The sequence below is a fragment of the Vespa mandarinia genome, chromosome 24, assembly GCF_050613455.1.
Source record: "Vespa mandarinia isolate Hongniang chromosome 24, ASM5061345v1, whole genome shotgun sequence".
NCBI lineage: Eukaryota > Metazoa > Arthropoda > Insecta > Hymenoptera > Vespidae > Vespa > Vespa mandarinia.
In genome coordinates, this window is record NC_140833.1 from 783,657 (window position 1) to 801,404 (window position 17,748).

The 17,748-nt window shown below is 32.4% G+C and overlaps 1 protein-coding gene across 2 annotated transcripts in view; it reads right to left on the reverse strand.

The window, feature by feature from the left end:
- The window catches only part of so (SIX homeobox 1 protein sine oculis), a 35,236-nt gene extending 18,142 nt beyond the window's left edge, over positions 1–17,094 (reverse strand). The window contains exons 1-3 of one of the 2 annotated variants that reach the window (XM_035868006.2): positions 16,486–17,094; positions 9,249–9,510; positions 6,397–6,631 (exon numbers count right to left, since the gene is read on the reverse strand). In XM_035868006.2, the coding sequence (XP_035723899.1) occupies positions 6,397–6,631; positions 9,249–9,510; positions 16,486–16,815 (827 nt within the window). In that variant the 5' untranslated portion in view covers positions 16,816–17,094. Of the gene's footprint in view, positions 1–6,396; positions 6,632–9,248; positions 9,532–16,485 lie in introns of both variants that reach the window. The other variant, XM_085663836.1, reaches the window with a different exon arrangement.
- Positions 17,095–17,748: the final 654 nt, after the last annotated feature.

Here is a 17,748-nt window from a genome sequence, read left to right on the forward strand (position 1 = left end):
CTTCGATTTAACCCTCCCTCCCCCAATCCTCATTTCATCCCTTCTATCCCTTTCCCCTTCTCTCCACATTTTTCCGCGCCCACTTCATTTTTCTCTCATTCCAACCCCTCATCCCCTATATCTCTTTGTGTCTCCCATAAAGATGTCTCAACGTAATTAAATGCAAATACTGTTGATGGTCGCTTGAAGAATTACTAATAATCGGGCCGAATCAAAACTGATAAGACAAAGAATATAAAAAAAAAGAATTAGAAGAAAGATCATTATCCGTCGAAAACAGAAGAATTGTAACGAGAGAGATCGTGCTTTATAAATATGCTATATTACTATGAGAAGCAAAACAAAAAAAGAGGAAAGAAAGAAAGAAAAAGGAAAAAAAAAATAAAAAGAAAAATTAATGCGGCTCTCTCTCTCTCTCTCTCTCTCTCTCTCTCTCTCTCTCTCTCTCTCTCTCTCTCTCTCTCTCTATTGCGATCCTTTCGATCAGTTTGCGTAGTCCAATGACAAGGAAGACAAGGGGATGAAACGAAAATGAGGGTGAAGTTGATGGTAAAAGAGGGATAAAGAAAAAGAGAGAGAGAGAGAGAGAGAGAGAATAAGAGAGAGAGAGAGAATAAGAGAGCGAGACAGACTAAGAGGGCGTTGGTGAGGGTGAGGGTGAGGGTGAGTCTATGTAGGACGGGTACATTAGCAAACTTTTGTTGACACTGAGAACAACGCGGCGAAGCCATTACTGGCTGCTACGACCACGTAGGATGACAACGACGACGACGACGACGACGACGACGACAATGACTACGACTACGACTACAACGATGATGCCCATATAACTCAACGATGGCTCATCCTGCCAAGAAATCGATTGCAACGAAGACGAAAGAGCCACGTCGGAAGATGGCTGAAGAATCGTTTAATTCTACATAGTCCATTAACTACATAATATCCCAATAATCATTTATTTGAATGCATAGATTAAATAACTGATATAATGTGATTTTTTGAGAGATATTGAATTTAAAGTTTTTATTGAATAATTTTTCAAGTTTCTTTTTCTTTGTGTGTATGTGTGTGTGTGTGTGTGTGTGTAAATAAAATGATATTATGAATGCGTTAAAGGAGATACATTATAAAAGTATAATATATTAAAAAAAATTTCATACGATCATAATACAACAAAGACTATAATATGAAAAATGCAATAAAAGTGTCATACATAATATCAAATTTTTGAATGCATTCATAAATATTTTTAAATGCGATTATCGTTTAAGTTTTTTCTTTGCGCTATCCTACAAAAACGTTGAAGTTTAATTTATCATTATTATTATAATTATTTTGTATCCATTTATTATTATTATTATTATTATTATTATTATTATTATTATTATTATTATTATTATTATTATTATTATTACTTTTCTTTTCTTAGTTCAGAATGACGTAAAACAAAAATAAAAGGGCCAAAATTTGAAATCGACGGCATCTCACAAAGAAAAAGGGAACATCTTTCTTTCTTTCTTTCTTTCTTTCTCTCTCTCTGTCTCAACATTATTTATCTTTGGCATCCTTAATGTTGTTCTTAACCCTTGAAGTCAAAAGAAACGGACCGATCGGGATCGGACTTTGCAGAGAAGATCACTGAAGGTACGGAAATGCAGAAGGAATAACATGTTTTGAGAGGGTAATAAAAGTGTTCGGAAGCATCGTAACCATGACTTGGGACAAAGAAAACTGGATCGGCCATTTCCAAGTATGAAAATTGTTAAAGGATGAAAGAAAAAGAGAGAAAAAGAGAGAAAAAGAGAGAGAGAGAGAGAGAGAGAGAGAGAGAGGTAAACAACTAAATGTATACTTAGATCTCTCTCTATCTTATTTTCAATTATTTTTATAAAACAATAACGGACCAATGAAATAAATATATACAATAAATGATAATTTATTTTCTTCCAGGAAAACAAACGGAAGCATTCGTGGGATCGATGATTTTACAGCGAATCGAATATGAGTCAGATGAAAAAGAAAGATTGCAAATGGAAAATGTTGATGTATATATCAGATAAGAGAGAATCAAAGAACGAGAGGGATGGTAGAAGGGGTGGGGGTGGGAGTGGAGGAGATGGTTCCTCCTTCGAAGAGGAGGGGAGAGAGAGAAAGAGAGAGAGAGAGAGAGAGAGACTTCATAACTCAATTGTTTACGTTTCTACGTTGCAGAGATAAAGAGAAGTCTCAGCATCCTCCGTTGTAATAAAAAGTGCAGACACAGCTACACTTCGTGAAATGTATAAGAAGACCGAGGAGAAACGAAGAGAATATATGACGAACGTAACTACGAATACTACGGACAAAGTAAGAAGAGAGGAGGATGAGAGATCATTGGAATAATAAAAGACAATGCGTTGTCTCTCTTAAAGCTGCGTTCTAAAAATGCGTCTCTTCTCTTCGTTCTGAGTTCACTAGAACAATATATATAAGCAGCACTGAGAGCTCTGATAGTATCCGATAACATAAAACGTGCGAAGCTAACGGAAGAGTCCAACTTTGTTTTCAAAATGTTAAGATATGAAAGATGCTGATCACAAGATTCGAGATGGCGCCGTTAAAGAGTCTAGACCGTTCGTTCGTGTTCTTATCACAAATACGAGACGACGTGGTCCTTGTGTTATTTATTTTTCAAGCGATAAAAAACTTCGCGATTATCGTTTAAAACAATCATTACATGATATCGTGTTATTTAATCTAAAAGTAAATCGTTAGAACAATTTTCTAATATAATTTTTCATCTAAGAAATTTTAAATATAAAGAATAATCGATTGTTGTTCGTTCATTTGGTCTAAAAGTAAATCTCTATAATAATTTTCCAATATTATTTTCTCGAAGAAATTTAGAACATAAATAATGATCGATTTTCCATTCATTTTCCATCCAAAAAGTAAATTACCTATAATAATTTTCCAATATAATTGTCTCCAGAAAAAATCTAGAATATAAATGACGATCTATTTGGATAGAACGAACGGAAAAAAAAATACTTCATCGATATTTTAATAAGAAACGTGATAAATGATAGCGGAAGAAATTGAATGAAAAGTCGACGCGGCGTCAAAGTGAAAAAAGTCAAACGATTTAATGGTGATACCCAAGGGAGAATTAATACCACCATGAACTGGATATATGATGTCTCTTGTATGTTGGCAGACGCCCACAACAAGACGCCCCTGTCCCAAGGGACAAAACGCGGGACCAGCGCGTTATCATCATCGATATAAAAAATAACTACAGGAATGGTGACTTTAAAAGCGTTACCCATCACTAAGTGTCTGTTTTTTAATAATAGATCACTACGAGAGATCAAAATCATATTACCATTATAATGAACGTATAAACGTCGTTTCTAAAAGCGATGATTTTTATCTTCATGAAAAAGACGCGATCGTTGAACAAATATTGAATACAGTACTATAATAAAGAGGATAGTAATAAAATAGGAAAGAGGATGAGGTGAATGGAGAAGGTAGGTTCGAGAGGGGGGGGGGGGGAATTGATGAAACATTGTCTCTATGTCGATACAGAGAGGGGAGGGGGAAAGATAAGGAAGACAAGCAATGAAAGTATATAACGTGCGTTGTAGGGGTGGAAGCTTTGTGGGATTTCCTGTAATTAATATGCCAGGAATGATGTCCTGGCGTATCCAGGATATTCTACTACTATAACAACCAGTACACGAAAAGCTATTGGCAGGACACTAGACTATCTCTTTCTCTCTTTCTTCTTCTTTATTCTCTTCGTCTCTCTCTCTCTCTCCCCCCCTCTCTCTCTCTCTTTCTCTTTTTCTCTAGACTGACCATCTCTTTCTCTTTCTCTCTCTCTCGTTCTCTCCCTTTTTTTTGCTTTCGACCTCGCTTGCTTTCGTTCATGGGAATATACAGAAGCCATAAGAAATTCGATACGTTTCTTGTGGCGTGACGTGGTACGGTGGTGGTGTATACTGTGCCGACTGACTTTACCATGATGGTGCTTCCCACTTCCTCCCTTTGGCAAACTCCTTCTTCTCTTTTCTATTTCTCTCGCAAATACAGGAGAAATAAGCTCTGTCCTAACCACTATTCGCATCGATGAGTTCCTTCCAAAAGAAAAAAAGTCATCATGACTCCCATATAACCTCTATGGTTAGATAAGAAGAACGTTATTACTGCAAGCGTAGTACTCTATTTGCAGAAAGTCTTCTCGTTCATTCATAAAACAAGGAAACTATTTGAAAACACACCATCGAGAATCTAATACTAATAGTATTATCGATTTTGAACGATTAATCACGAAAATACGTTCGTTTCTTAATCGAATATCTATAACTTTTTAATAGCATTTGTATTATATTTATTTATTTATTAATCCTTTGAGTGCCATAGATGCATATATGACGTTTGACGAAAGCAATCGGTGTATGACTATGGACGCATATATGCGTCCATAGTTTATCAATTCTTTCGATCATTTCTCGCGTTTGAGATAATTTCAAGTTAATCCTTTGCGGTAAAATAACGAATTGAAAACTCGTCATGTGACTACAATTACTATTAAATATGACAATAATTAATATAGTTTAAAATTTTTTTAATGTATTGAATCTGGTAATATCGTATCCTCTTTTATTTCTTGTGTAAATATCACAGATCATTATCACATATTGTTTACCGTTAGAATTACTAGATACAAGTCACAGACAAATTTTGTTAGTAAGTCGGATTTCATTCTTGTAAACATTAAGTATGAACAACGATTATTATACTTTTACAAAGAAATATACTATTTACAAAGAAAATAGTTGTTGAAATATTTACTATAGTTGTGAAATAAACACGATAATGGATGAATAATCACAATTCTATCCAAATCAATAATATAATTTTAATTAACAATATATATATAAATCATAATATGAAACATGTTTTTTGAAATAGAAATTAAATGGTTGTTTCATGGACAATTTTTTCACGATTAAATCGTACCGAAAAGGGATTAAAATACGATTTACATGTTAATATATCGAATAAAATAATTAATTAATTCTTGTATCATTTAAATAGTCAAACTTTTGCATATTCAATCGATTAAATTAATATTAACGAAAAAAGTATTTCTTTACCAATTGATCGAAATCGTCAGCGATTTCTTGCTTCTGTCGAGAGTATTCAGCACTCAAAAGGGTTAATCGAATATCTATAATTTTTTAATAATATTTGATCGTTTATATTTATTTATTAATCCTTTGAGTGACGTGGACTTATATATGCGTTTAACGAAAGCGATCATTGTTTGACTATGGACGCATATATGCGTTTATCAATTCTTTCGACCATTTCTCACATTTGAGATAGTGTCGAATTAAGATATGATTTACATGTTAATATATTGAATAAAATAATTAATTAATTCTCGTATCAATTAAGTAAACGGAGCTTTACGTATTCAATCGACGAAGTTAACATTAAAGAAAAAATTATTTCGTTCCCAATGATCAAAACCATTAATGATTGCTTACTTATGCCGAGACTATTCAGCACTCAAAAGGGTTAATCGAATGTTTATAATTTTTTAATAGAATTTAATCGTTTATATTTATTTGTTATAAGTAAAACAATTTCGTCAGGATTACGGTGTATATAATTAAATTCCATCGATAAATATTTTCAAAAGTATATTCGATGTATCATCGGACAGAAGAACGGGGAGAAGAGAAAGAGAGAGAGAGAGAGAGAGAGAGAGAGAGAAAGAGAGAGAAACGTGAACGTGAACATGAATGTGAACGGAATCACGCGACGTGGGAGATGCGATGAGTAAACGCAAGAACAAGAACGAAAAGGAAGGAAGGAAGGAAGGAAGGAAGAAGAGAAGGATGAGGGAGGAGGAGAAGGAGAATGAGGAGGGGGAGGAAGAGAAGGAGGAGAAGGAGAAAGAAGAGAAGGAGGAGGAGAGAAGAACGCGTTATAGATGTGCTGTTACAGGGCCTTTGAATTTGGTCGGTCGTTTCTAAAATCGGATGTAGAGCAACGACCTTCGAAACAACACGAAACTACAGAAGAAGAAGAAGAAGAGACGACTCCTACGCATTTTCTCGCTGCTCGTTTTACGATGCGACAGCTGAGATTCTTGCGAGTTTAAGTTGGTAGAGTCGGGGAAATCAGAGTCGCGGTAAGTATGTATATAAACTTTTGATAGTAGTGAAGGATGGGAGGAAGGTTTTTATCGATAAATATACATTTGTACATAGATACATATATATATATATATATATATATATGTAAAATCTACTATATCATTTTAGGATGATGATCCACTTAAGATCACTTATCTAAATCTAATTCGTTTGAAAAGAGGCAGAAGAAGACAAGACTCACCTATGTTCAGCGGCACGGTCTCTCTGTCTACGATTCTTAAACCAATTGCTAACTTGAGTTGTCGTCAGACCTGTGTTCTCAGCCAATTCGCGTTTTTCACGGGGCGATGGATAAGGATTGTTAGCGTACCATTCCCTCAGAATACTCCTTGATTTCTCCTTGAAGCAATACGACGTTTCCTCGCCGTCCCATATCGTTCTTGGCAATGGAAACTTACGACGTACTCGATATTTTCCTGGGAGAGAAAAAGAGAAAAAAAAAAAAAAAAAAAAAAGAAAAAGAAAAGAAAATGTATTAAAACGTTACATTAATAACGTACGTTAATAATAACGTAACAACGTATTATGAATTTAACGCTATGATTCTATGCTTCCATAGAAATATTCATTGATCGATAAAGATATACATACAGATCCGCAAATGCACTCCAGTTGTTATTAATTTTTAAATGAATTTTTTATGACGTTTCCAAAAAATAAAAAAATAAAAACGTTTTAAAAAATGAATGGGAAAAAATGGACAAGGTTGTACTTGATTAATCCTTTCCTTTTTTTTTTTTTTGTTTTCCTTTCTTTCTTTTTTCCCCCTTTTTAAATCTAACTTACAACACTTGATACAATATAATTACTTCTAGTACATTATATTCAATAATAATATATAACTTATAATCAAAGCGTATGTTTCGTTTATTATGAAGAGATCATCATGAAAACTCTTTCTCTCTTTCTCTCGTTCTCTAATTGACATAATATTTAACACTTTTTGCATTTTATTGTTTATAAAAGAAAATCGAAAATCATGCGGCGATGATGATGATGATGATGATGATGATGATGATGATAATGATGATGATCGTAGGCCACGGTGGAAAGTTACTTTGACGATTTGCGAGTTACTTTTAGATCAAGATCTCTGTAACATGGAGGGCTCTCTCGCTCTCTCTCTCTCTCTCTCTCTCTCTCTCTCTCTCTCTCTCTCTCTCTTTCCTGCTGCGTTAAAAGTGGCAAAGGAAAAGAAACCCAAAAAAAAAAAAAAAAAAAAAAAAAAAAAAAACAGAAAAAAATAAGAAAAAAAAGAAGAAGAAAATGTTGAAATCTTCTCTCTTCCTTCTCATTGACGATAGAGAACAGGGATTCGAAGAGCAGTGTATACTCTGTGTTTGTGTATGTGTATGTATATATATATATATATATTTGTGTAAGTGTGTATGTATATGTGTATATGTATCGAATCATTCGAACGAACGATTCCACTTTGAATAAGTAAATTCGAATCTTCGCGGAATACTTTTCGACGATGCCAAATGCGTTTCCTTCCTCTCGTCATTCTCTCTCTCTCTCTCTCTCTCTCTCTCTCTCTCTCTCTCTCTCTCTCTCTCTCTCTCTCTCTCTCCCCCTCTTTTTCTCGTTTTAGCATCAGAGCGGATCGACTAACAGGCATAGGTTTGCAAAAGCGAAGGCGTGAGGATCTAATTAAAATGTCGTCTCGTTAAAACCTGCGTCTTCCTCTCCTGTTTACAAGACGCGACGGAAATAACGTTGGCGAATCTTCGTTCTAGATTTCAAGTGCGAAAGAGAAAGAGAAATACGTTTTAGTCTCCTCCTCTCTCTTCCTTCTCCTTCACTTCTTCTTCTTCTTCTTCGTCCTCCTCCTCCTCCTCCTCCTCCTCCTCCTCCTCCTCCTTTTCCTCCTCCTACTACTACTACTACTGTTACTATTTCTCTCCTCCTCACTTCTTCTCATTCTTACAAACGAAATATCTTCCATTGGCACTCCTCGTAATGATGATTAATACACGACATTTTGATGGTATTGAAAAGCTAATTGAGAGACGACAGATAATTGTCCACGTCTTTCTGGACTTCTTAAGTAATTAAATAAGAAAATGTGTCATCGAAGAATGACATAGTATAAAAAGATTAAGGTGTTCCAACGATTTTAAAATTAAACTCTTTTATAAACGTCATCCAATGTATAATTTCAATCCTCTACAATTTTGTCGAATTTTATTATTTCAATGTATTGTCGAAACATTCACTTGTCATTTATATCCAATGTTTATCATTATGTGTATATATTTTTTTTTTTGAATATAAGTTATAATTAATACAAGAAAAAAGAACAAAAAAAAAAGGGGGGGAAGGAAAAAAACTGGATTATAGGGGATAGTGTGAGGGGGTAGAGTGGTGGTTAAAACTAAATAGTTAAAAATCGGATCTATGTACCTAATCGATCAAAAAAAAAAAAAAAAAAAAAGAAAAATCGAAAAAAAAAACATTAAACGTTCTTAACACATCGGGAACTAAGTTTTATTGCTAACTTTACCCAATGGACTTAGGGCTAAGTTTCATTGCTAACTTTATCTAATAGACCCAGCCATGTTTTTGGCTAATGAATATACACAAAAAGCTCTTTTAAATAAATTTCTAAAGTCACGCTTTAATATTAATTACCCCATTAAATTTTGAAGTTATTCATTACATACTCTTATATAAACTAATATATACATATATATATATATATTATATACGAGAATTTTCGTGATCCATTTCAAGCAATGTTTTTAACAATTAAACATCAATTGTAACAATTAAATCCATCGATCATAAATAATCGTTAGACGACAACGAATCTAAAAGAAAAAAAAAAATATATATATATATATATAAAAAATATGTTGTAAAAAAAACATCAAAAATATAAAAAATAACGATGAATATATTTTATATAAAATAACTAATGGATATATTTTTCTTTTTCTTTTATACACACATATATGTATATATATATATATATATATATATATATATATATATTTATTTTTTAAATAGTAAATAATTTATTATACTAACCGACCGCACCGAGTGGCCTCCCTCGAAGTCTCTCAGCCTCGATATAATGTGCCTTCAACCAAAGGGCCTGCAGTTTTGGATGATTGTGCGCACTGAAGGTATTGCTCTCAAGAATCCTATAGAGCTCTTTGAATTGGCCACGATGGAAAGCGACTATAGCCTTTGCCTTTAGAACGCTCTCGTTTCTGTGTAATCTCGTACAAGCCGGTAAAGACCAGAGAAATCTTCCAAGCCTTTCCACGGAGCCTGCTTGCTGGAGAACCTGAACATTCGACACCATCGCCTTGAAGACGATAGACAGGGGGGGCACGCTGTTAGTCGGCAGAACTCTCATCCCGTTCTCCTCTTATTTCTACAACTCTAGTTGGTACACTTTTTCTTTCTAATTTCAATTTTAATTTAATTTAATTTCAATTTTAATTTAATTTAATTTTAATTTTAATTTTAATTTTATTTAATTTTATTTCAATTTAATTTGCTTCTTTTGCATTTGCATTTGTTTTTCTTAATCTTTTCTTTTCTAACAACGAGCACACATATATAATTGATAATTTGATATAAAAAAAAAAAAAATAAAAAAAAAAGAGCAATCAATTTTAAATTTTCTCATCTGTTTTTATTCAATTCAACATAAAAATTATAGTAATTTATTGTGTCAATTTAATTTTCATCCGAGACAAAATTTATTCGTCGTTATTTTGTCTACAAAGATTTTCTTTCATTATATTCCAGAAGTATGAATTATATCAAATATACTATAATCAATACAAATAACTTTCACGTAATATATATTTTTTTTTTCGTAGACTTAGAAAGAAACATATATATATATATAAATTAGAGTTAATTTATTATTGGTATATACTATTGAATGCATTAAGAATAACACAGATATATATTTAATTAAATTAACTCTTTGAGGCACACAATTTTAAAGAAAGTCAAAACCCAAATTTGCATAGAATTTAAAAAAAAAAAAACCGTTCGTTTCAATTACTTAACACAAAATATCACTCAAAATGAGAAAGAAAAAAAAAAGAAAAAAAAAAAAAAGAAAATAAAATGAAATAAAGTAAAATAAAATAAATTATAACGAGATGAATTAAAATATATCCCACCTTGCATATAAAAAAAAAATTAAACAAAATGTGAGTACATAATTTTTAACCTACTTTAACGCAAAAAAGAGTTAAGAATTTTTAATAAAGATAAAAACATATATGATTGAATGAATTAAAATTCGATAATTCTTGCAAGTATTTCATATATTCATCAATATATTATAAAATTTATAATTATCAAAATTTGGATGAATTAAAAAAAACGATACACAAATACACACACACGTACATATACAGATACATATATATACATATATTTATATATATATATATATGCTAGTCGATAGAATGTAAATTATCGATTAAGGTGAATTAGCATGGTATAATAAATCGATGTTAACATTGATTTCTAGCTATTTATCTCGATCTGAATCACTGAAATCGGTTCGGACCGTCGCAATGAGTTTTCTCGAACGTAGGGGCGATTAATCTCGCGAAGGAACGAGAAATCACCGAGAGAGATCTAACGAAGAAGAAACGTTGCTAAAGCTCGGCACGTTCTCAAACTCAAGGAAGAGAAATGGACGACGTGGAATCGCATGATCGGTCAGCTAATGACGAGGTACGCACAGCTTCCGATGGTCCAGTAACTAATCACGCCGACGCTTCAACGTCCAAGAAAATTCCTACTCTTCAGCTTCTCTTTCCTTTCTTTTTTTTTTTTTTTCTTTATTCCTTTTCTTTTTTTACGTTTTATTAACTCTTCATAACATCATGTAAACTTCAAAGTTATGTATAATACTTAAGACTTTAATATTTTCTTTTCTTTTCGCATTTTTTTTTCTTTCTTCTTTTTTTCTTTTTTTCATCGATACAAACTTAATTGTTAATTCATGTCAAAAGTTTTCTCACACGTTTCTTTATTTTAATAAGATTTTACAATAAGCATAAATACTATATATATTTACTTATTATACTAGTGTACTAATATGTTTATTTTATTTTTATTTTCTAAATTTTTTATTTTAATACCCGTTTTATTTTTATAATTGTTTATTTCATTTTATTTCATATTGATTTGTTTGTTTGTTTTATAAAATAATCAAATAAATTAATGTATCGCATAAATTTTTTATATACTTAAATTGTAATATTTTCTTCTTTACTTTTTTTTTTTTTTTTGATCGACATAAATTTAATTGTTAATTCATAATCAAAGTTCTTCTACACGTTTGTTTATTTTAATAAAATTATAATAATATACTATATATTATTTATTATACTAATATACTGATTTATTTGTTTATTTTAAATAAGTTATATTTCATAATTACACCAAATTATATTAACAATTATATTATTAGCTATATCATAGCACAGTTATACTACTTATTAGTCCGTAAATTTATATCCCTCCATACGATTTTTCTATGAATTTATATAGAGATAATAATATGTATATACTGTGATATCGCTAGTAATATAATTATCCTATATCAATGATAAATATAATACAATTAGTACACCGGTATAATTATATCGATATAAGTAATACTATATGTAATCCCTTTGTATTAGATAATTTCCAGGGATTAGGAAAAAAAAGAAAAAAAAAATTAGTGTTATAGAGAGTACATTAAAGAATTTATTTATAATCTGATCTATATTAATCTCATTGAATTTAATTATCGTTAAAAATGATACTAGGACAACGATTTTATACGCGACATGATAATAGATTTTCTATAAATAAATAAATAAATAAATAAATAAATATATATATATATATTGTTACTTTAGGAATGCGACGCGACATATGCATATCCAATATTAAGAGTTATCAGAAGAAAAAAAGAAAAAGAAGAAAAAGAAAAAAAAAATAAATAAAAGGAAGAAAAAACTTTTCCATAATTTATAAACGGAAAGAGAGAGAGAGAGAGAGAGAGAGAGAGAGAGAAAGAGATAGAGAAACTGAAAAAGATTATTGTGACAAGAGCTAAATATTCTTGGAGAGTTAACGTATATCATACGGATAATTTTCTAAAGCTTCCAAACGAATAACAATCTCGCGATGGAAATATAAACGACATGCGAAACGTCGTACGTCATGCGAAAACAATTTTACCTGTCTCACGAGAGAGGAAAAGAGAGGAAAAGAGGTGAGGAGAGGAGAGAAGACGAGAAAGAGAAAGAGAAAGAAAATTGTTCATTGTAAATCCGAAGGTAGACATAAAGCGACAAAGCTTTACTCGTTAGAAACGTGTGGGTCGGTCATCGTCGTGTTCTCTTCTAAGTCGTTGGATTTGAGAAACGTAAACGTCGTCCGCGAAACAATTTACGGGTTGCAGTAAAATCGTAGGAACTCTATTAAACACGCGTGACTCGCGCCTTTGGAAGGTACTTTGCCGGATGCCAGACTTTCGACAATAAGTATTAGCCCACCTATCTCTCTCTTTTTCTCTCTCTCTCTCTCTCTCTCTCTCTCTCTTTCTCTTTCGTTTCTTCTCTTTCTCTTTCGCACGAAGAATTTCAGGGACAATTTTATCTATTCTGATGTTCTAAAAACGTCAAAATTATGTTTCCTCGAAGAGCATCTGTTTCTTGGGCCAAAACAAATGTTCGAATTCGCCGCGTTATTGAAAAAGAACTACGTGAATCAAAGGAACATCTTAAACGTCAAAATTAAGTCTGCTCGATAATAATCATTCATTTATCGGCCGAAATAAACATTTGAATTTACTGTATCAACTGAAACATTACTTTATCAGAATCATAGGAATACTTGAAACGTCAATCAAATATTCAGAAACGTCGGGAATTATGTCACCTCAATTATGCATCTATTTAACGGTCGAAAAAAAGAATCTCTTGGGTCGGTCGAATTATCGGGAAAAATATTACGAGAATCAAAGGAACGAGCATAAAACACATAATTCAAATATTCTGACAATTCGAAAAACGTCGAAATTAAATCGCATCGATTATGCATTTATTTATCGAGCAAAAAAAAATAAAAAAATAAAAAAAAAATAAAGAAAAAAGAAAAGGAAAGAAGAAATAATTTAAATTTGCCGCGTTATCGAGAAGAATTACGCGAATCAAAAGGAACATTTAAAACGTCGGTCAAATATTTCGACAATTTCTAAACGTCGGAATTAAGTCACCTCGATTACGCGTTTATTTCACAATCGAAGAAAAAAAAAAGAAAAAAAAAAGAAGAAAAACGAAGAAAGAAGAAATAATTTAAATTTGCCGCCTTATTGAAAAAAACTGCATGTGTCAAAGGAACAACTTAGTATTTTATCTAACGTAACATTCAAATCGGAACACTGTCCTCGTAGTTTCAATTCGCAAGGCACGTTCTCTCTCTCTCGAAATCGAAAGAAAGTTTCGTCATTGAAATTCTAAATGATTCGATTGTTTCTTCTCCTTTCACGATCAAGTGGAGCCGACATATAAATAGCTACGGTGGTGGATACGTACATACACTACCGATGGGTTACAGCAGCGCATTCATTGAATTCGTTGCATTTCCTTCGCGCCAACACGAGCGTGAAATATACACGAAAGAAGATAAAGTAATACGAGGGAGAGAGAGAGAGAGAGAGAGAGAGAGAGAGAGTAAACGTAGATACTCTTTTTCTTTTTCTTTCTTTCTTTCTTTTTTTTCGAAACGAAACAAATAAAAATTTCTACTCTAGATCAAACTCTTTAAATATCAAATTAACGTGGAAGAAATAATTGAACAAACGTTTATTAAAATCAGGGCCGCATTTATACTTTCGGGGGCCTTAAGGCTCACAACAAACCATTATAACCTCCTCCTCCTCGGTCATACGTACAAATCCATTACAATTCGAACAAATTTGTATGTATTTTTTTTTTTCTTTTTTTCTTTTTTTTTTTTGCAGATATACTACGCAATTTTTTATATTGTCGTTTGTGAGGAGTGAGATTAAAAGAGAAATAAAAAAAATAAAATAAAATAAAATAAAATAAAATAAAATAAATAAGAAATAATGTAAAATGTGACCTTGTTTAAAACTCATGAAAATTCTGCATTCTTATTCGAATGCAGCTCAATCGTAAAATGATTTCATCATAATCTACAAAGATTCGAAATGGAATAATCTAATTAAGTTGCATATTTAGAATTGATAGAGATAGAAAGAGAGAGAAAGAGAGAGAGAGAGAGAGAGAAAAAGAGAGAAAGTGTAATCATATCGTCGTTTATTAAACTCGATTAGATTAAACTCGTAATCTCAATTCGATGGAACTTACGCAAACAAGTAACTAAACTAACCAAATTGAAACAATCAATCCAACCAATCAGGGAACAGTATAAATTTTACATATCAAAAATACCGTCGGAACCTAACCTCTCTGTGCTATATGCCGACGGTGTTTACAACTAAAAATTTCTACATTACATTACGTTACACGTTTCGTTTCCATGTTATAACTCATATATATATATATAGTAGAAAGAAACAAAGGATCTTTTTAGTGGCCGGACCAAGGACGTATCAAGAAAGAAAGAAAGAAAGAAAGAATGAACGAACGGAACGAATGAACGAACGAAAGAAAGAAAAAAAATAATAAAACAAAGAAAACCTTTATGGTGCGAGAAAGAATTTGGATAGGAAACGTTGCGCGCCTTCTTCATCTCTCCATCTCTTTCTACCGTGTTAACCAAAACAAATGCGTTTCCAAAAGAGAAATTTCTTTCTCTTGTTTCTACTTCTTTCTTTTACTTTATCTTTTTTTCTTTTTTTTTTCCCTTTACCGGACCGAGATTGGTGTGTATATATTTGCAGATCGGATATAAAAAAAAAAAAAGAACCTCTCGATAGATATAGATAAATCTCTTAAATGTATCGTATCAATTTTCTTTTTTTCCTTTCTATCCTGATAAAAATATCTATAATAGTTACAATATGGCCGAGTGTTAGATTTCTTTTTTTCCTTTTTCTTTTTGTTTCTTGCTTTTTTTTTTAAGAATAAAAAAAAAGAATGTTATTTATAATACATATATATATATATATATTCGATATTCTATCAAAGAAATAAATTGCTTTACAATTTTGATAAAACACGCATATGAACGGGAAAAAAAAAATTAAAAAAAAATAAAAAAATAAAAAAATAAAAAAATAAACAAAAAAATAAAAAAAAATAAAAATAAAACAGCTCGTATACAGTTTAAAACAATATCGATGGATATCTCCTCTTCTATCCGTATACATGGTATCAGAGATCTTATAATTACGACGATACGAAAACCATTCGGCTACTGTTAAAAAAAAAAAAAAAAAAAAAAAATAAAAAAAAAATAAAAAATAAAAAAAGAAAAAAGAAAAAAGAAAAAAAAAAAAGGAAAAAGATAAAAGAAAGCTGACGATATTGCACGTACATTCCAAAAAATATATATATATATAAATCACCAACCAGGCAACAATCTCTCTGTACCCGTCGGGATAATGATGACGATGATGATGATCGTAGTCGTTGCACTACGAGATGATACACGTTCGAAATCGACGCTCAAAACGATTGCACAATTACAACGATTGCCAAGAAATCGTAGTGATATAATGGTGCCCATATACACGTTCACAAACATAGATATTTCTATCAACGATATAAACCTTAGATATTATTACCGTACAGGAAATAACCTTAAAATTTAAATTATCTCTGTTCCTCGTACAAAAGGACGAGATCAAAGACTTTTTAATAAAGAACAAATATATTACACATGCGATATATGACAGAGATGATTCTTTTTGTGTGTGTGTATGTGTGTATATATATATATATACATATATATATCAATTTGAAAATTTGTTTCTGGAAAAGAAAGAAAAAAAAAAACTTTTCAAACGTAAAAGCAGCAGGCTTGCCAACACAGTTTAATAATATATACACATACATATAACATATATATATATATATATGTATATATATATATATACATATCACTCGCGGATTATCGTAACGCGCGACTTAATGAATGAAAATTCTCTAAAATCTTTCTAAAATTGAATTTGAGCTGTTCGTATAATTCAAACGAAAAATTACTACATACAAAACGAAATAAGAACAACAACAACAACAATGGGAGGTGTTTTTGTTGTTTTTTTTCCCTTTTCCAATATTTTTTTTTAACTACTCACCTCGCAAACACAGGCAACTTGTTCCTGGGTGAAACCAAATGTCGGAAGTTGTCCGTTGTTGGTAGCACCGCCCGCCGAGCTGGCGGGACTGTCCTGGGGACTGTAATTGCTCGTCGTCCCGGTGGTACCAGTACCGTAGCTCGTAACCGCGGCCGCCGCCTCGACGCCAGCGGACGACGAATGCGAGGCCGAGAGTGGCGTCGGCGTGCTTTGAGGACTATAATCGCTGGTCGAGCCTAAAACGTCCGTCGTACCAGCACCGCCTCCACCACCGGCCGAAGGTCCCATCGCGCCTCCACCGTTACCAGCGCTTCCTCCGTAGGCCATCATCGCGTCATTCTCCTTTCCCTTTTTTTTTTTCCTTTCTTTCTTTCCTTCCTTCCTTTCTTCCTTCCTTCCTTCTCTACTCACTCTTTTCTTTTCTTCTTTTTCTTTGTTGCCTTTCTTACACACTACCTACTTGTGTATACTATTACTATATCTCTCTACTACTGCGCCTTTCTCTTCCACTTCCACTTCCTCTTCCTCGTTTGTTTCTAATCTAACCTAACAACACCCTCCCCCTCCCTCTTTTTTTTTCTTTACTGGATTAACACACACTTTTCTATTATCTCTTACAAGAGTTTCCCCCCCTGCTCCCCCCCTTTCGTCGATTCCCCTTTTATTTCTTTCTTTTCTTCTTCTTTCCTTTTTCTTTTCTTCTACTTTGCCTTTTTACTATTATTTATAAAAACACTTTTCACACCTTCTAGTTCAAACGAAAGAAATTTTCGCGCTTTTTCGACACTTCGCGATCGCGATATGTTCGCGGCATATCTCGCTCGTAGCAAACTTCGCAACTATCCACGACGAATTACGCGGCCCGCACCGATCGATGATCATTGCGTCTCCTCCTCCTCCTCCTCTTCCTCCTCCTCCTCTTCTTCTTTCTCTTCTTCTTCTTTTTCTTCGTAATCGTGAGTATATTTGTTATATTTCCTGTATTATCGTTGTCGTTATTGTTCCTCTTCTTCTTCTTCTTATTATTATTATTATTATTATTATTATTTATTATTATTATTCACGATCGCGATAAGATATAAAGGTCAGCAACGTCGTACGATCGTCGCCGACGACGACGCTGAATGTTTCGTCTCTTTTTACCGATCATGGAAAGTTAGCTTTCGTGAAGAAGGAGACACGGAACGCGGAAACTTTTCGTGAAAGGAGACAGGAGAAGAACGGTTGTGATATTTTTAGAGCATCGCTGATAGAGAGAACGAC